This window comes from Gorilla gorilla, chromosome 5 (assembly GCF_029281585.2).
Source record: "Gorilla gorilla gorilla isolate KB3781 chromosome 5, NHGRI_mGorGor1-v2.1_pri, whole genome shotgun sequence".
NCBI lineage: Eukaryota > Metazoa > Chordata > Mammalia > Primates > Hominidae > Gorilla > Gorilla gorilla.
The window spans coordinates 57,585,460-57,603,413 of NC_073229.2; the positions used below are offsets into that span (position 1 = coordinate 57,585,460).

The following is a 17,954-nucleotide window of genomic DNA, read 5'->3' on the forward strand; positions in this document are numbered from 1 at the left end:
TACACTCCTACTCTTCAAATTCAAATTCTCTAAATAATACCTACCATGTATGGAGGGCTCACTAGGTGCCAGACACTGGGCTAAGCCCTTGCACATTTCAACACATCTCATTCTAACAGCTCTGCAAAGTGGGTATTATCCCATTTTACAGAAGAGGAAACTGAGGTTCTGAGAATTTAGTCAACTTTCCTGAAGTTGCACATCTAGTTTGTAGCACAGAGGGGATTCCAAGTAAGGTGTGCCTGACCCTAAGACCCGTGCTTTCTGTACCGTACCCCAACCATTTCACTTCATGATGAACTTGACAATCGACTGTACCTGAGTTCTGCTTTGTTATAACTCTCTAGCCTCCACAAACACTCAGTATCCCCTGCCTCCCCACCCTGCCGCTGTCAGCCTTCTATTCTTAGTGTGGATGGTGACCTCTGACTGTGGAGTCAGCAGGTAGCTTTTGGAGTGCCTGTAACTCAAACAATTTAATCTGACATCTCAATCCTGCCACCCTCCCCTCTGTTGCAAACACACCCTCAACTCCCTTTTCCTGCCTGCCTCTGTCCTCCTCCAGCTCCTGTGAGTTCTAGAGGGTTTCCAAACCTAGGATAGAGCCAGCAATTCATTAGTCTTTGTCCTGTTTCCAAGAATCCCAAATATATAAGAATTCCTCATTGAAAAGCCAAGCATTCTTGGGGGAAAGTGTGTGTCACCAAGAAAGCACGATTCCTCACATTGGGAAAGGGGATCGTAGTCCAGTCCAGGAAAATAAGTGTAGATTTTGGTGCCAGATGGAAGTGGATTGGCTCTCCCTGACACCTCCCCTCCCCAGCCACCCACCCCTCACAAACCACAACCGGGGAGCTTGCCTTCCCAGTTCATCTGAGGGCACTAACCGGATGACATTTTCCTCTGGAGAGAGAAGGAAAGAAGAGGCAGATTGTGTGTGTGTGTGTGTGTGTGTGTGTGTGTGTGTGTGTGTGTGTGCGCGTGTGTGTGTGTATGTATGTGTACACAGTTCTCCTCACCTACAGGCCACTTTCTATGCAGTTCCTTTTGGCATGGACCACTTACTGTTTGAAGAGCCCTCTAGTGAGTTTTTGGGGTGGGGGTGAATCATAGGCGATGAGTCTGGCTGCTCTTCCACTAGGAGGAAGCATCTCCCTCCACTTTGGGGCAGCTCAGTTTACCAGAAGATCTAAGGTAAATGAATAGGAAATCTGCTCGAAAGCATTTAGAAAGCAACCTCTTATGGCTGCGTTATGCAAATTCATAGGCTAGAAACAGGACAGGCGCCAAGAGGAAGCACGTGAGCTGAGTGAGCAGAGTGCGTGTGGAGTGAGTTATAATCAAGAAAAGCTTTAGGAGGATATGAAGTTGCTTTTTTTAAAAAAAAATTCTCTCCTTTATTATAAAAGAAACATGGATTTATTATACAAAATACATAGTAGCAGAAGACAAAAATAAAATTAGTTTATGAGCCCATCACGGGGCACTGAAAAGAGACTTTGATCTTTCTGTTCCTCTGCCCCCTTTCCCCACCTGGCCACAAACAACACTTGGAGAATCTGCCTTCCCAGGTCACTTAACATTTGGCAATTAATGTTTCCAGTCTTTTCTCTCCACATACATTGTAAAAGCATGGTTGAATACATATTATATGTGCAGATGTTAGACAGTTTTGTATTGTGGTTTTATCTTCTGCTTAGTATTACCAACTTTGTAAATGAGGAGATAAGTCCAGTGAGGTGTGGAAAAGGGTCATGGCCACTGTTTGGTAGAGAGGAAACTGAGAACTGGGGGAAAGGGGCCCTAAAAGACCAGCTGATACCCTGTGGGATGGAGGATCTTTTAAATCAAGCTTGTTCAACCCGTGGCCCATGGGCTGCATGCGGCCCAGGATGGCTTTGAATGAGGGCCAACAAAAATTCATAAAATTTCTTAAAATGTTATGAGATTTTTGCAAGGTTTTATTTTTTTTAATTTTTCTTTCTTTCTTTTTTTTCTCGCTCATCAGCTATCATTAGTGCTAGTGTATTTTATGTGTAGCTCAAGACAATTCTTCTTCCAGTGTGGCCCAGAGAAGCCAAAAGATTAGACACCCTGTTTTAAATGATAGAAGATGAAGAGCATCTAAACCTCAACCTCCCAGCTCCTATGTGGGTTGGGAGCAGTAACAAAGCCAGCCTCCCCTTTGACCTTGGCTTGGTTTCCCTGGCCACAGATGGAGCTCTGATGCCTTTGTTGGGGTTGGCGCTGGCGTTGGGTGAGCACTGTGGTGAGCACTTCACATACAACTGATTGTCTGTTTTACAGATTTGGAAACTAAAGTTTAGAACAGCTAAGGACCTGGAGTAAGATCCATGTGGCACAGCAGCAGAGCTGCAATTCAAACGCGTTCATCTTTCTCCTAACCACTGTCCTAGGCAGCTTCTAGTTCCATGGAAGAGAATGTCTCCTGATTCCTCACTTTCTGCTAAGCCTTTCTGGATTGACTCACCAAAGAGCAAGGGGTGCCCTCCCACCATTTCTATGGAACTCAAATGCCTGAGCCCTGCTGTATGGAGTGTGTATCAAGGAGATTTGAGGAAATAAGTAACCTCAGCATCTGTTCTCACCACGTGGCTCTTCCTCCAGGAAGTTTTCCAGGTTGAATTCCACTGGATACTCATCCCTCTCCTCCTCCATTCTCTTCAGTATTAGCCTGATTCAATTCAGAGCCACTCAGTCATTGATATTGTGACCAGATGTCACCCAAGGAGCCCTGTCTTTGAGATTCAGAATAAATTAGCTGAATCTCACTGCCACAAACAGAGGGCAGTGGTTCTCAAATTGTGGGACCTTAGACCAGCAATATCAGAATCACCTGTGAACTTCTTAGAAATGCACATCCCTGGGCTCTGCCCAAGGCTTCTGGATCAAGCTCTAGGGGTGCAGCCCAGCGATTTGTGTCTTATCAAGCTCACGTGGTGATCCTGGTGCACACTGAAGCCTGGGAACTGCTGGTCTGGAGATTCCAAAATAAGTGGTGGTGGCTTATATTTTTCACATCACCTCTGGCTCTGAGTTCCTATTTCCACTGAATTCGTTAAGATTATTAACTACCCCTAGGTGACACGCATGGTGGCCCAGAAATTAACATGAACTCTGGAGCCAGACTGCTGAGATTTCAATTCTGTCTCTAAGGCTCACTCATTGTATGGGTGTCCCTGAGCGAGTGGCATAAATTCCCTCTGCTGCAGACCTCTTATCCCTAATATGAAATAACAATGGTATTCCCCATAGGGCAGCTGTGAGCCTTCAATGAAACTGTGTCTGTTAAGTATTAAATACTTAAACAGTGCCTTGCACATAGTAAGCTCACAGGAAACATTAACTCTTATTGGTTTCATGCAAACCACGAACTCTTCTGCACTGTGTTGACCCAGATGTGGAATTACTCCCATACCCCTGGTTTACACACACACACACACACACACACACACACACACACACCATTTACACAAGGCTTCGTGAATGCGGTGAACTTTAAGGAGGTCTGGGGAGACCAAGGGTATTTGTATTACAAGAATTAAGAATTGAGTACTGGATAAGCTTATTCTAAAATAGATTGGCCAAAGGTTACACCATTTGGTCTTCCTCCTCTCTCCCTTGGTGCTCACCAGCAACTCACTCAAACAGGTCCCCCTCTTTATTATGTTGAGTAATTCAGCTGTCTTTACTCTCCAGCCCCACTCCTCAACTTTGCTCCTCAGTTCACTTTGCAAATCCAAAGACAACTTCTAAAGAATGGACCTTCTACCCTGATTCTCATGCTGGATTCCTCCCTCATAGGGAGAAGAGAGTAGCAATGAAGATTTATTTTTCCTACTGACATGAACTGTGCTACCTCTCAGGATGCTTTAGTGATAGTCAGTTTTGGTTTTTCTCTATAGGTATATGAATCACATGTCGTATTTTTTCTAATAAATACTTGAGAAAGAATTTGATCCAGGAGTCTGGGGTAGAGCCCAAGGCTGCGCATTTCTAACATGTTCACAGGTAATGCTGATACTGCTGATCTGAGGTCCCACAGTTTGACTGCAATGTATTTTTTTTTTTGCAATGGGGCATATTGCTCTATAAATGTTCCTCCTGCTCTTGTTCTAAACCTTCACACCCTCATAACTAGGGATTTGATCACAGCCACAGGTTCTCAATCTTGATACTAGGCCACATAATTCTTGGTTGTGGGGGGGGCTATCTTTTGTATTATAGGAGGCTTATTAACACCCCGAGCCTCTACTCAGTAGATCTCAGTAACATTTACTAGTTACGAGAACCACAAAACTTCTCCAGACATTGCCAAATGTCTCTGGGGGCAGGGGGTTTGATGGGTAGCCACCCCCAGTTTTGAGAGCTGCTGGTCTAAGCTAAATAGTTCCTGTAATAGTTCAAGTCCATTATATCTTATTCTACCCCACACTTTATCTCTGTATTTAAGTTCAGGGGCCTGGATTTATTCATTGAGAAGAAAGGTATGGAGGAGTCCCAGCAGCCTCTGGATCACCCTTGATTTCCAAGGAGAATCATCAACACTTTGTGACTGCTTTTTCTCAAAGGCTCCACACTTAACCCATCTGCAGTGGAGCCAAGGACATCCAGGTCTGTTTCCAGTACTGTCTCTAGTCCTGTTAATGCTCCCCGTGTGGCGGGAAACCTCACAGGAACTAGGGAATGGCCTTTCGTTTTTGGCTTATAAATACTCATCATCACATTTCTTTTACTGAGAACTTTTTCAAAATCGTGTTGAACATTCTTGTTGCCGTAGTGGAAACTTTTGTTCTTTGGAGGGCTTCCCACCCTAGGCCCAGGTCAGATTCCTCAGCAGAGCTCTGAACATTTTCTAGGGAAGTTTCAGCAGTGAGATCGTACCTTTGATGCACTTACACAACCGTGGCTGGATTCTGGGTTAAGACTCCCAGGATCCCAACATACACAACAGGGAAACTATGCAGCTGGAGGAAGGGCCATGTGCCTGGGAGTCTTTCTGGGAGGCCAGGATCAAAATCCTTTTATGATTCTATTACTTTTCTGGGTTTCTCTCCTTGCCCCCTAATGTCTTAAATCTAAGATAAACAATGAGCACTTCAGTCAGTAAAAGATTATGCGTAATAACACACAATCTCCAAATTTCAGTGACTGAAAACAACAAAGGTGTATTTCTTACTCATGTTATCTGTCGGTAGTGGATCAACAGAGGGTCTCTGCTTGTTTTAGTCCCTCAGGAACTGAGGCTGGCAGAACAGGCCCTGTCTTCAATGTTGGCAGTTGCTGTTCTAAAGGAAAAGGGGGTCTGGTCCTCACAATTAAAAGCTCTAGACCACTAATGATGCTTCTGTTCATCAGTGTTCTATAGTGAAACAGAACCAATAGGATCTCTCTCTACATATATCTGGATTTGTTTTAAGGAATGGGCTCCCATGGTTGTGGGACTGACAAGTCAAAAATCCGCAGGGTAGGCCAGCAGGCTGGAGACCCAGGAAAGAGCTGATGTTGCAGCTCAAGACTGAAGGCAGTCTAGGGGTAGAGTTCCCTTCATTGGGGGACCTCGGTCATTTTCTCTGAAGGCCTCCAACTGATCAAATGAGGCCTACCCACATTATGGAGGGTAATCTGCTTTACTCAGAGTCTACTGATTTAAGTGTTCATCTCATGTTAAAAAAGAAAAAATTCTGGCTGGGCATGATGGCTCACGCCTGTAATCCCAGCACTTTGGGAGGCCGAGGTGGGTGTATCACCTGAGGTCAGGAGTTTGAGATGAGTCTGGCCAGCATGGTGAATTCCCAGCTCTACTAAAAATACAAAAATTAGTCGGGCATGGTAGCACACGCCTGTAGTCCTAGCTACTTGGGAGGCTGGGGCAGGAGAATCGCTTGAAGCTGGGAGGTGGAGGCTGCAGTGAGCCGAGATGGCGCCACTGCACTCCAGCCTGGGTGACAGAGTGAAACTCCATCTCAATTAAAAAAAAAAAAAATCTTCACAGTAATCTTTATACTGGTGTTTGACCAAATACCTGGTCCCATGGCCAACTTGACACATAAAATTAACCCTTATGACACTCACCTTCTATTTTCAGCGAATGGGCCAAAATTAGCCAAATGACTCCACCCAACGCAAGGACCCAGGAAGTACAATCCTCTGTGTGTAATCGGGAGTGGGGACCAACAGTATTTGACTAAGCACCAACAACTAGAACAACTATAAATTATTTTATCTGAGGATGAAAGAAAGTATTAATCTGTGGTATTTTGACGTTAATGCATTCTACTAACACAATGCAGAAATAGTGTTAGACTTAGCTCTACCTGCTCAATTCATTCGTAGCAGAGGTCATGGAAGAACATGGGTTGTAGCATGGCCTGGCCTCCAGGGTGACTAAATTTGAACACTGTTACTGAACATCGTCCTGTTATTCTTCTGTATTGTTTTCTTTATAACATGTTTTCTGTGTGTGATGTTGCATTTAAAGCCCATTTGTGTGCTGTGTAATTGAAGAATGCCTTGCAATTAATTTGGCCTTTGTGACCTCCTTTTAGTATAAATTCTTTAGGTTCCTTTTTCTTGCTTGGATCAGAATCATCTGAAAGGGCTCAGGAGCCAGCTGTCGCTCTGTGTTTTTTGCTACTGAGTCACTGTTTCTGACAAGCCCCTCCTGAGTTTGGGCCCTCATTTCCCTGTCTAGAGTGGGGTTGAGCAATGTGATTTCTAAGGTTCCTTCTGGCTCTGACATTCTGTGTGCCTTTGTTCCACACCCTTTTTCAGTGATGCCAGTGCCAGGGGGTACAGCCTCAGGGATGTATAACAGGGTTTTCCTCCACAAAACTGGCAGAATTGTTCTGGGTTCTTATTTGAAAATGTGGCCCGTCATCAGTTCTTTGGCCATTTTGCATGCACTAACTCACAGAGAATGCGGGCTACACCCCAGCTAGTGAGCATCACCATCATCTCTATGCCCACTGGCTTTCTGTTTGGCTGGAGGGAAGCTGAGGACAAGAGGATGTTAGGTTGGAGCACAGGGAGGCCTGTGGAAGGCAGGGATGGCGTAGAGTCTGGCCCAGCTGAAAATGGGCTTGGGGAGCCTGGCCAGTCCTTCAGGTCCATCTGGGCAAACCTAGTCTTCAAAGGGCAGAGTCACAAGGACCTCAAATGCTACTTACCTCCTCCAGTACTAACATTTGACACATCTAATGCCTATTCATTGTTGTGAAGTTCAAATGAGGTAACTCATGAGGAAGTGCCCACAAAACTGAACACACTCTCAAACAATAAGAATTACTATCATGAGCTGCCTGACTCCACAAGATTTTAGTGCTAGGTGCTAGGGACAGAAAAGTGAAAAAAAGATGCTCAGTTAATTAGCATACAATGTGATGCCACCTCTAACAATAGACTTTGGATGATGTCTTAGTTCAAGCTGCTCTAACAAAATACCATAGATTGGGTGACTTACACAGCAAACGCTTATTTCTCACAGTTCTGGAGGCCGGAAAGTCAAGATCCAGGCACCAGCAGATTTGACATCTGGTGGTTCAGCCTTCTCACTGTGTCCTCACGTGGCAGATGGGATGAGACAGCTCTCTGGGGTCTCTTTTATAAGGGCATGAATCCTGTTCAGGGGAGCTCCGCCCTCATGACCTAATCATATCCCGAAGGCCCCGCCTACACATAGCATCAGATAGGGAATTCTGCCTCAACCTACGAATTTTGAGAGGACACACACATTCAGTCCATAGCAACGGGCAAAGCTTGTGAGAGCGCAGAGGAAGGAGTTTTTAATGTTCAACACTCTGCTCGTGGGGGTGGAAGCCTCCATAGCAGCACTGGCAGTTTAACCTGGTCTGGAAAGATGGCAAAGACTACACAGGCGGAGGGAATGGGCATCCTAGCCTGAGTGAGTGGCAGCGTGCTGGAGAGGCTTATGGAAACCTCTGGTAATCTGGCCTGGTGGCTGGGTGGGGTGGGTGGGACCATGTCGGGGAAGCTGCGGAGGGAGCTGGTGATCAAATTAGGAAAGGTCTTGGGTAATCTATGAGGAGCCTGGACTTCGCTGAATTTTTCAATTACCAGGTTTTAAAAAACTTTTTATTTCAGTTTTTGGCTGAAAGAAGAAGCTATTGCTTTAATTTTATTTGAAACCTGCCTGTGGATCTATAATAGGCAAAACTTAACTCAAATAGATTTAATCATAGCCTTGCTGCACTGTCCTGTTAATTTTGCCACTCTCCTTCCTCTTAGAGCTTCCACGTAGAATACATTTATCTTCTCGCTCTAGTCTCGTCTTGGTTGAAATACTGGAGTGAGAGATAGAAGGTGGGATCTTTATTTTTTTTTCTCTTTATACAGAATAATGCTTATTTTAGAATGTGGAAAATACTAAAAACTATAAAGATGAAAAAAGAAATTTACCCTCTGGACAAGGTTGGTAGAAGATGAGTGGTTGAGCTCCAGTAGAATCAGTTTTGTTCAAATCCTAATTTTTTCACATATTACCTGTAAGACCTTGGCAATTTACTATCTCCAGGCCTCAGTTTCCTCATCTGTAAAATGGGAATAATAATCACAATACCTACCTCCTAAAGTTCCTATTGGGACTAAATCATTTTCTTCATGCAAAGCACTTACGAAAGTGCTGTGTACATAGTAAATAATTAATATTTCTTATGGGTTATTGCAACACCCTCTGGGTGAGTTCAGCCCTAGAGTAGGTGAGTTCGCCTGGGGAAGGGTCTTTCTGCCTCCATGTTCTACATCAGGAAAGTGGAGAAGCTTGTCATACCACAGGATGAGGCTAGTGCCGAGTCACAGACTGGTGTGTGTTCAGAGTTTTTCCCTAGAGGATGCTAGCTTATCCTCCCTTGCTCCTTCCTTTCTAGCATTTCCACCCACCTCGGGCTCTTGGGGCAGGCTGTCCCTTTAAGAAAGACAGCCACACATTCTGCTCCTGACAGTGGCCCTGCCTCCCTTGCTAGATACCTTGCTGGGCTGTGGTTGGGACACTCCTGGGCTGGATTTTAGTACTGAAGCCTCCAGAGGAGGGGGCACTGCTTCAAATCAAGCACACCCCACACCAGGAATCCATGCCCACAGAAGGACTCCCTGTCTGCAGCCCCCTGCTGTGGCCCTGGGCTCCCAGCACCCAGCTCTGGGACATCAGAAGATAATTCTTGAGGACTGAGCTCAGGATTCCTAAAAAGAAAGTTGGAAAATAGCTGGATAAACTTGGTAAGTGAAAGAAAGCTGCGTTACATCCTCTTCCTTGGATTGTGGATTGCAGATTTTGGGTTGAGTTCTGGTGACTCTTGCCAATGGTATCTGATGGGCAAATGTGAGAAGGAGGAGACAGAGGTGGGGACTGGGATCCCCAGTGGGTAGCGAGTCTTGAACTTGGGGATAGCCCCCCACCTTATCCTGGTGGTTGTCAACCTTGAGGCAGGGAGCTGGAGGTTGACATCTGAACATAGCTGGAGCCTGGCCCAAGGAGTGAAGATCCGGGAGGGGCAGATGTCAGATTTCTCCCTCATTTGGGAAAAACAAAGTGTGGTCAGTGAGTGCTGTTTGTGAAGATGCCAGAGACCAGTGACATTTGCAGCCTGAGGGTGAAATGAGTGACCCTGTGAGTGTATCTCAGCAGGAGACTCGGACCAATTCCTCTTCTTCCTATAGGGTCAGGGGACAGACCAGGCCTGGGCCCCAAGAAGTCTGCGTTGTCTCCTTGGATTGAGGCAGCTGCCCATGAGCAGCAGCGGACAGTGTCGTAGTGGGAGGAGGCAGGTCTGCCAAGGGCAGGGAAGAATGGAGGGCCTGTTACTGCTGAAGCCTGGGAACGCTGCCTGGGGGGAGGCCCACGCTCCCCAGAGCTGGAGTGAGAAGGAATGGGAGGAGAAGGCTATGCAGCAGGGGGATGGGCTCAGCCAGCATCCACCCTCTGCAGAGCAAATGCCCCCCGTCCCATTTCCTGGGGCATGGACACAGGTGAGCTTCCTGGCGTTGAATGCTCAGGTACAGTTTGGAGGGCTGGGGTCTGTTACAAAGAGGTGGCCTCCCATGGAGGAGGCAGGAAATGCTAGAAGCCTCAGCCCCTGGCACTCATCCGAGGCCAGGGTTTCCAAATCAGAGACACTTTCTGCTAAATTATGCTTCAACAGATGTTTTCTGTGTTCCTACTTGTGCCAGGCTTTGTGCTGGGGATTTACCAAAATATAATATGGCATGGTGGAATTGGGAAGGTGTGCAGAGCTGGAAATATATTTTGGATGTGAGATTAAAGCCATTTTTGAAAAGTAACAGTAATAGTTACCATTTATTCTGTACCTTGAATGCACCAATCACTCTGCTAAAGGCTTTGCATCTCCTTTAATTCTTGCAGTAGTTTATTGACTTGTGACTAATTCTGTAGATTTCAAAGATTAAGAAACTAAGGCTCAGAGATTAAGGACCTTTCCTTAAAGATGCAGGGCTGGTAAATGGCAAAGCCAGGATGAACCTCTTAATTCGTCTAACCATGTATTCATTTGTGTGTTCAACAAAGTTGAATTGCTGGCCTACTGTGTGACAGCCATTGTGGAGGGCACTCAGGACACAGCTGGGACAGGGAAGGGTCCAGGGCAGCCTAACTCCATAGCCTGGGTCCTCACCCCCAGCCAGAGCCCTTCACACTGGGCCCCAGAGACCCCTGGGAACATTGTGTGATTGTTTTCTCCAAGGTCTGAGACTCTGCTTGAGAATGTGCTTTTCCTTGAGAAATGTTTCTTTGTTTTCATTTTAATAATAATACTCTAAAAATTGGAGGCATTTATTCTGAATCATCTGAATGACCACCATATAACTTACTATTGGCATGCGATTTTAGTCCCCAGGTTTGTGTTTCTGTGCAAGTTGGCACCGAGTGGTTTCCTAAAATGATGGTTTTTAACTTTTAATGCTTTGTTTCTCAAACTGGGCTCTACACTGTGTGCTTCAAAGGCCCAAAGATTAAGAAAGGCTACATTGACAGATTCTACTGCAGGAAGGGAGATGTGCAGTATGGGTGTCCCAAGAGGAAATGGTTCAACATCCCCCTCTCCTGGGGGGTGAAGAAAACTGAGGAGTTCAGGTTGGGGCAAAGCAGCTTGGGGGTTCTGAATCTTCCAACCTGCTGGTCTCCAAGCTCAGGATGGACCTAGGCCAGAGACTCAGAGAGGAACAGGCAAGTCAGGAAAAACGAAGACTCTTGAGTTCAGATTGGTGTGCTCTGCTCTGACATAGCATCTCTGACCTCAAGCAAACTTGCTCCTTTCTGGGCCTTTGCAGATGGGACGACTTGTGCCGGGAAGGGGGAAGTGTGGGGCCTCCCTGGAACACTGTGTGACTTCCTCCCAAAGAGGGATGTTTTCTGGTCGTTCAGAACTTCTGACCTTTCCTGAGGCCCAGCTGTTAGGTGAGAAGGCCATCGCATGATCCCTGGTGTACAGAACTGTGCATGTGACTTGTGCCTCACCACCCTGGGGGCATCCAGGGCTGTATCATGCTAGCCTGGTGCCTTGGCCCTTAGATGGGGCTGGGCAATCAGCATCCTTTCTGGATGGGATGTCCTGCCAGTCTTGGAGGCTGGAGGCAGGAGACTGAGGACCCCTGCCTCTCCATCCTCTTCCACCTCCTTTCCCTCCTCCCCCTGCTGGGGTTTTGGGTCTTGCTGTCATCTCTGCTTTTGAATGATGCTCCATTGTATCTCCACTCTCTGGTTACTGTCCCTCAGCTGGGCTCTGGGTGGTCATTCTGGTCGTCTTTTCTCCAGACTCCACTCTACCCTCTTCTGTCTTGTACATTAGGAGTCAGTGAACATTATCTGCAAAGGTCTTGACAGTAAATATTTCAGCTCTGGGGGCCTTCTGTGCTACACATTAGTAATTTGTTCCTAATTTTATCTCCTCAAGCGCAGGAGCCAATAGAACTTGGCTATCTCTGCAGCCTCCCCCGCCCCCAGTTCCATGCCTGCTGGGCAGTAGGCACTCAGGAAGTATTGCTGGCATAAATCCCAATGACCTCTCCCCATCCCCCTAGAGCCCGTGCCCCAGCAGGGGGCATCTTGGGGTCTAGCTGTACCATTTTGGGAAATCGGGATCTGGTCACCTGTTGGTTGCTGTGGCATCCTGTAGCTAAGTCCATCTCTGGCCCTGTAACCTGAACCTGCCCCAGGCCCTGTGCTCCAGGATCAAGTGTCCCTGTTTGTTTTGACATCCCATGTGGGGCGTTAGAGATCCAGATTTCAAAGCAAGAATTTTTTCTAGCAGCCGTTGAAGGCCAGGCCCCTGCCAGCTCCTGGGCTCCCATGTTAGCATTTTCAGTTAATTAAGAAAACAAACCCCACATCCTTGACAGAGGTGGTTCTGCTGATTCAGGACAGAGAACTTTGCATCAGCATAGCATGCAGGAGAAGCTGGCCAGCTCCTGCAGGCAGGACAAGCTGAGGGAGGCAGATGTTTGAGCTGGAGAGGACCCACTGGTGCCTTCCCAGCAAGAGCAGGTGCCGCGGAAGTCGCGTGGTTGGGAAGCCAGCTCCAGGCAAGGTCCAGAGCATGGAATTTCTGTTCCTCTTTCCCCGTCCAGGGTGCATTTATCATGGGTGAGGGCCATGGGGAAAGGCCAGCTGGATGAGAATAGCAGGGGGAGACACAAATACTTTCTTGGGACTTGCCAGTCTTCCGCTCCAGAGCCAGGTTATCCCAACTGTCTAACTCCTGGAGGAGAATGATGAGAGGTGACCTGGGGTGGCTTCAGAGGGGCCCAGGTAGCTGACCTGCCAGCTGCCAAGGGGAGCCTGATCAGAGAGGCTGCTTAGCCATGCAGGGCCTGGGTGTGAATTTAAGAAGGGTCTTTGTCAGGCTGGGTGCGGTGGCTCACGCCTGTAATCTCAGCACCTTGGGAGGCCAAGGCGGGAAGATCACCTGAGGTCAGGAGTCTGAAACCAGCCTGGCGGACATGGGGAAACGCTCTCTCTACTAAAAATACAAAAATTAGCCAGGCATGGTGGTGTGCGCCTGTAGTCTCAGCTACTCAGGAGGCTGAGGCAGGATAACGCTTGAACCCGGGAGGTGGAGGTTGCAGTGAACTGAGACTGCGCCACTGCACTCCAGCTGGGTGACAGAGCAAGACTGTTTGAAACAAAACAAAACAAAACAAAAAACAAGGTCGGGGGGTGGGGGGGGTCTTTGTTTCTTGAAGGAAACATAGTTAAGCATACTCCTGTAAAGTAGCCCAGCTCTGTCAGTGTGTATGTGTTAGGGGGCACTTTCCTGAGCCTGGCTGTGCATTCACTCACAGAATCACCCTGTCACCTGATCACACACCCTCTCCGTCGTACCAGGGATAAGATATGCCCTTCCCCTGCTCCCACCATGGCTGTGATTGGGCAGGTGGGAATGGGGGGAGTCGAGGGAGCATAAGTGGGACTGGCTTTCTGCACCCCGATATCTGTACTGAGTGTACTGAGTATACTCTTTCCCAGGTGTACAAGCCCTGCAGGCAGGGTGGGCTCATGTATCTCCTTGGATGTGGGATTCTCTTGCAGTTCACAGCCTGCACACTACATGCAGTGGTCCTGGTACCTCTTGGGTAGAATGGAATTGGAGGGAGACCCAGTCCTGCTGTATCATTGCTAAATGGCCCAGCACACATTATTTGGGCTTTGTGAATCTCTAATTTCTAATGGGAAATGGGGATGAGGTTCATATTTTATGTGTCCCCATGGTGCAGGTGTGTTGGCAAATATGAGATAAGGCGTATTTCATGCCTAGTGCAGTGAACCTGGCCTCTTTCCCCATTGGACATGTGTCTTGGTCCAGCTTCTGCCTGCTGGCTTGGGATGTGGCTGCCTTAAAAGATAGTGGGGAGAAATGATAAACACACGGCTGGCATCTTCTCAGCTTAGGAGAAGAGCCCTGGGGAAGAAGCGATTGTACGGCCTGCTCCTGGTCTCTGGTATAACTAGTTCAAATAACTGCCAGTTAGTAGCAGATTTTTTTTTTAATTTTACTTTTGAGGGTCTTCTCCTTACCTGCTGGAACTCTCTGGGCTCCCTGCCATGAGTACTTTGTCATTCACAGCACAATCCCAAAGTGAGGGGCTGGGGCTATTCTAGGAAAGCAAGTCTCTTACAAGGTGAGCATCCCTGTGGTGTTCTAAAGCTGGGGAGAAGCCACTTAGGGTTTTGGGGGACTCTCGACTCCTTCTCTTTCTCTCTTTTTCATTTCCAGTGGAATCCTCAGGTGATCGGTTGTGTAGCTGATACGCCCAATAGCTCCCCTTTCCTGGAGAACATATCCAATTTGCCTCCCGATCCTCCTGAAATTCTCGAATCCCTGGACACCAGGCTAGTTTGTTTGCTTTTCTCCTTTTGCCAATGATTTTTTTCACTTCATATTAGGACTGTTTGCACACAAAAATTAAGAAAAATGTACATAAAAAATCAGATGTGAAATGTGAAAAAGCATACTAATGGTAGGCAAATAATAATAATTAGTATGCATAGTCACAGGTTTCTGTAACTTCAACTTGGCAAATCCAAATCTCTTGGAATGACTGTCAGGAGCACCTTCTCTTTTTAAAGAGAAGTTTCTAAGTACCCTTCAGGCTTCAAAGAGAAAATCTGAGGTGAGGAAATCAGGAGAAGTTGGGAATCAGTTTCCTGGAGTATTTGAGAATATTTAAAGAGAGAGGCTGTGTAGCTTGGATCCTAGCAGGGCTCACAATATTTAGGGGAAATATTCATGAATGAATCTTGGCTAAGATTTTTGGAATTTTTAATTTTTGTTTTTATATTGCATTTTTGTAGTTGTTGTTTCCACTTAAGTAGAAACTCAGGAGAAACCAGGAAGCAAAGCAGAATTTGTCTGTGACTGTTCTATAGTGGGAGAGAAGAGTTCTGTGCTGTGAATTCGATAATTGGGTTCTAGACATGGCTGTGGCATGAGTTTGCTGTGGGTCCTGAGGCAAGTAGCCTGCTTCTTGGGCCTCAGCTTTCTCGCCTGTAAAGCGGTCTTTAAATGGTAGTCACCTTCATTCTCAACGTCTTGTGCATGCCAGCAGCTGTATGAGGGGCGTCCTGAAGATCATGTCGGAGAAAGGAGGAGTTGAGTCCATTTGCACACAGGTGGGGAGTGTGACATCTCAAGAGGGGAAGGCACAGCTATGCAGGAGCTGAAGTGGGGCGGGGGTAGTCTTTTTCAGAGTCTGATTATTGGGTCTGGGTTTGTGGAATGGTGCTTCATCACCCCAGGGAATGGTGGCCCTCACTCACGCCTTGGCTCTGTGTGTGTGGGCTCATGGAGGTGCCCCCGGGCCTGGTAGGATGCGGGGGCCTGGGCTTCAGAAACAGTGGCTGGAGGATTCTCCCTGACTCTTTTTTTTTTTTTTTTTTTGAGACGGAGTCTCGCTCTGTCGCCCAGGCTGGAGTGCAGTGGCGCGATCTCGGCTCATTGCAAGCTCCGCCTCCCGGGTTCACGCCATTCTCCTGCCTCAGCCTCCCGCGTAGCTGGGACTACAGGCGCCCGCCACCACGCCCGGCTAATTTTTTGTATTTTTTTTTTTTAGTAGAGACGGGGTTTCACTGTGTTAGCCAGGATGGTCTCGATCTCCTGACCTCGTGATCCGCCCGCCTCGGCCTCCCAAAGTGCTGGGATTACAGGCGTGAGCCACCGCGCCCGGCCTCTCCCTGACTCTTTTCCTTGGGGTCCTCATGCCTGGATTACTCTTCAGGGTCTCTGTCTTTGTGTGAAGTGTGATACCCCTTGACCCCCTTGGTCTGAGAATGGACTCTCTTAATGGACCAAAGGGGAATCTGGAAAATCGCAAACCCAGTTTCAGAATTCAAGGGGTATAGTCCCTTCATGTCTGAGCCCTGGACTACTACTTGGGTCATCTCCTTGCCAGCTGCCCAAGCTCTGCCTGCCCTGCCGCTCACACTTCTAACTCCTGCCCTCCCTACTACCTGAAGGCTCATACCTGGGGAACGCCTCGCTGTCCTTGGAGTCTCAGCCCAAAAATCACCATACCTATAAAGTCTCTTTAACCCTTCCTCCTCCGCACCAATTTCAGGTAGTAGGGTTCCCTCTCACCTGTGCTCCCACAGGCCTGTCCCTGATGAAGCACTGAGCACAATGTTTGAAAACCACTGTTCTGTCTGACTCTCGCTAGACTACTAGCTTCCAGAATGCAAAGCTCTGACTGGTTCAGTTTTGCATTTCTAGTATGTCTTAGTCCATTTGTGCCAATATTCCACACACTGGGTAATTTATAAACCAAAACAACATTTCTCATGGTTCTGGACTTTGGGAAGTGCAAGATCAAGGTGCCAGCAGAGTTGTTGTCTGGTGAGGGCTGCCCTCTGCTCCTAAGGTGGTGTTTTGTTGCTTCTTAATGAAAAACTGTAAAGAGCATAGGTACTCCTTGCATTTTTGCTATTCATTCATGCAGCCAATATTTAATAAGGACTTACTATGCATTAGCCCTTGCCAGTGGAACTATGCTATAGTTTGCATGTCTGTGTTCCTTTCCTTCCTCTGGAGGAAGTGTCCTTACATGACAGAAGGAATGGAAGGGCTAAAAGGGCCTAAGCTAATTCCCTCCAGCCCCCTCCGTCTTTTTTTTTTTTTTTTTTTTTTGAGACGGATTCTTGCTCTGTCGCCAGGCTGGAGTGCAATGGTGCGATCTCAGCTCACTGCAGCCTCTGCCTCCCGGGTTCAAGCGATTCTCCTTCCTCAGCCTCCCGGGTAGCTGGGACTACAGGTGTGTGCCACCATGCCCGGCTAATTTTTGTATTTTTGGTAGAGACGGGGTTTCACCATGTTGGCCTGGATGGTGTTGATCTCCTGACCTTGTGATCTGCCTGCCTCTGCCTCCCGCCTTTTTATAATGCACTAATCCATTCATGAAGGTAGAGCCATCATGACTTAATCACTTCCCAAAAGGCCCCACCTTTAATATTATTACAACAAAGATTAAGTTTCAACATATGCATTTTGGAGGGAACACAGACATGCAAACCATAGCACAGTTCCACTAGCAGGGGCTAACGCATAGTAGGTCCTTATTAAATATTGGCTGCATGAATGAATAGCAGAGATGCAAGGAGAATTTATGCTCTCTACAGTTTTTCTTTAAGAAAGAAGCAAGAATGGATACTGTTTGGATAATTCACCCAGGGACCAGCTTCACGGGATGCTGTTTCAACAGATAAATCCAATTGGCATCTCTTCCTTGTATACTTTTGTTGATGGCAGGGGCCTGGGGAGCGGGCTGTGTGTTCCACACAGGGTATGTGGATGGGCCTGCACATGCGCCTGTGACTGGTTGTGGGTAGCAAGCACAGAATGATCCTGTTTTTCTGTAAATACCGAGCCACAAACATTGGCAGTGACTTTCTGGCCATTATCCTCAGTGGTGTGTGATTCTTGCGGCTTTTCCCAGGGTGTACCAAAGGAGTGTGACTGTGGTGACCATCGATGGGGAGGCTGGCAGCACTCAGGGTGATGGACAGAACCCCATGGTTGGTTCCCTCTTAAGAGGCTTGTGTTGGAGGCTGAGTGATACCTCGTTTGGCACCAGTTGGAGAGTTTATAGCATGTGAGGGTTCTTACACTTACCAAGAGGAAATTGGGCAATAGAAATTTATGTTAATGTCTGTGGGATAACAAAAAAGCAACATGTCCCTGGGTCAGTAGTGATCTTACCTTCAGGGGTTTGTTTATTCATTGGCACACTCAGACATTTCTACTCAGTGCCTGCCATATATGCCTGTCCTCATTCTAGGGATGCAGACTGAACCTGGTCCCTGCCCTCAGAGGGCTTAGTTTCCGGTAAAAGTGCTTGAAGATTGGGAGGATGGGAGTTGAAGCTGGCACCCTCCCCAGAGCCGTTCTGAGCCGGCCCCTTGGTGGGAAATATCA

General features: G+C 47.3%; 1 protein-coding gene across 6 annotated transcripts in view; it reads left to right on the forward strand.

Annotated features, from left to right (window-relative positions):
* The window catches only part of DAAM2 (dishevelled associated activator of morphogenesis 2), a 114,656-nt gene that overhangs the window by 20,026 nt on the left and 76,676 nt on the right, over window positions 1–17,954 (forward strand). The window contains exon 1 of one of the 6 annotated variants that reach the window (XM_063707583.1): window positions 7,712–7,964. The exons of 3 other annotated variants lie outside the window; for them this stretch is intronic. In XM_063707583.1, the coding sequence (XP_063563653.1) occupies window positions 7,952–7,964 (13 nt within the window). In that variant the 5' untranslated portion in view covers window positions 7,712–7,951. Of the gene's footprint in view, window positions 1–7,711; window positions 7,965–8,341; window positions 9,256–17,954 lie in introns of those variants that run through there. 2 more of the 6 variants (XM_063707582.1, XM_063707584.1) reach the window with 2 other exon arrangements.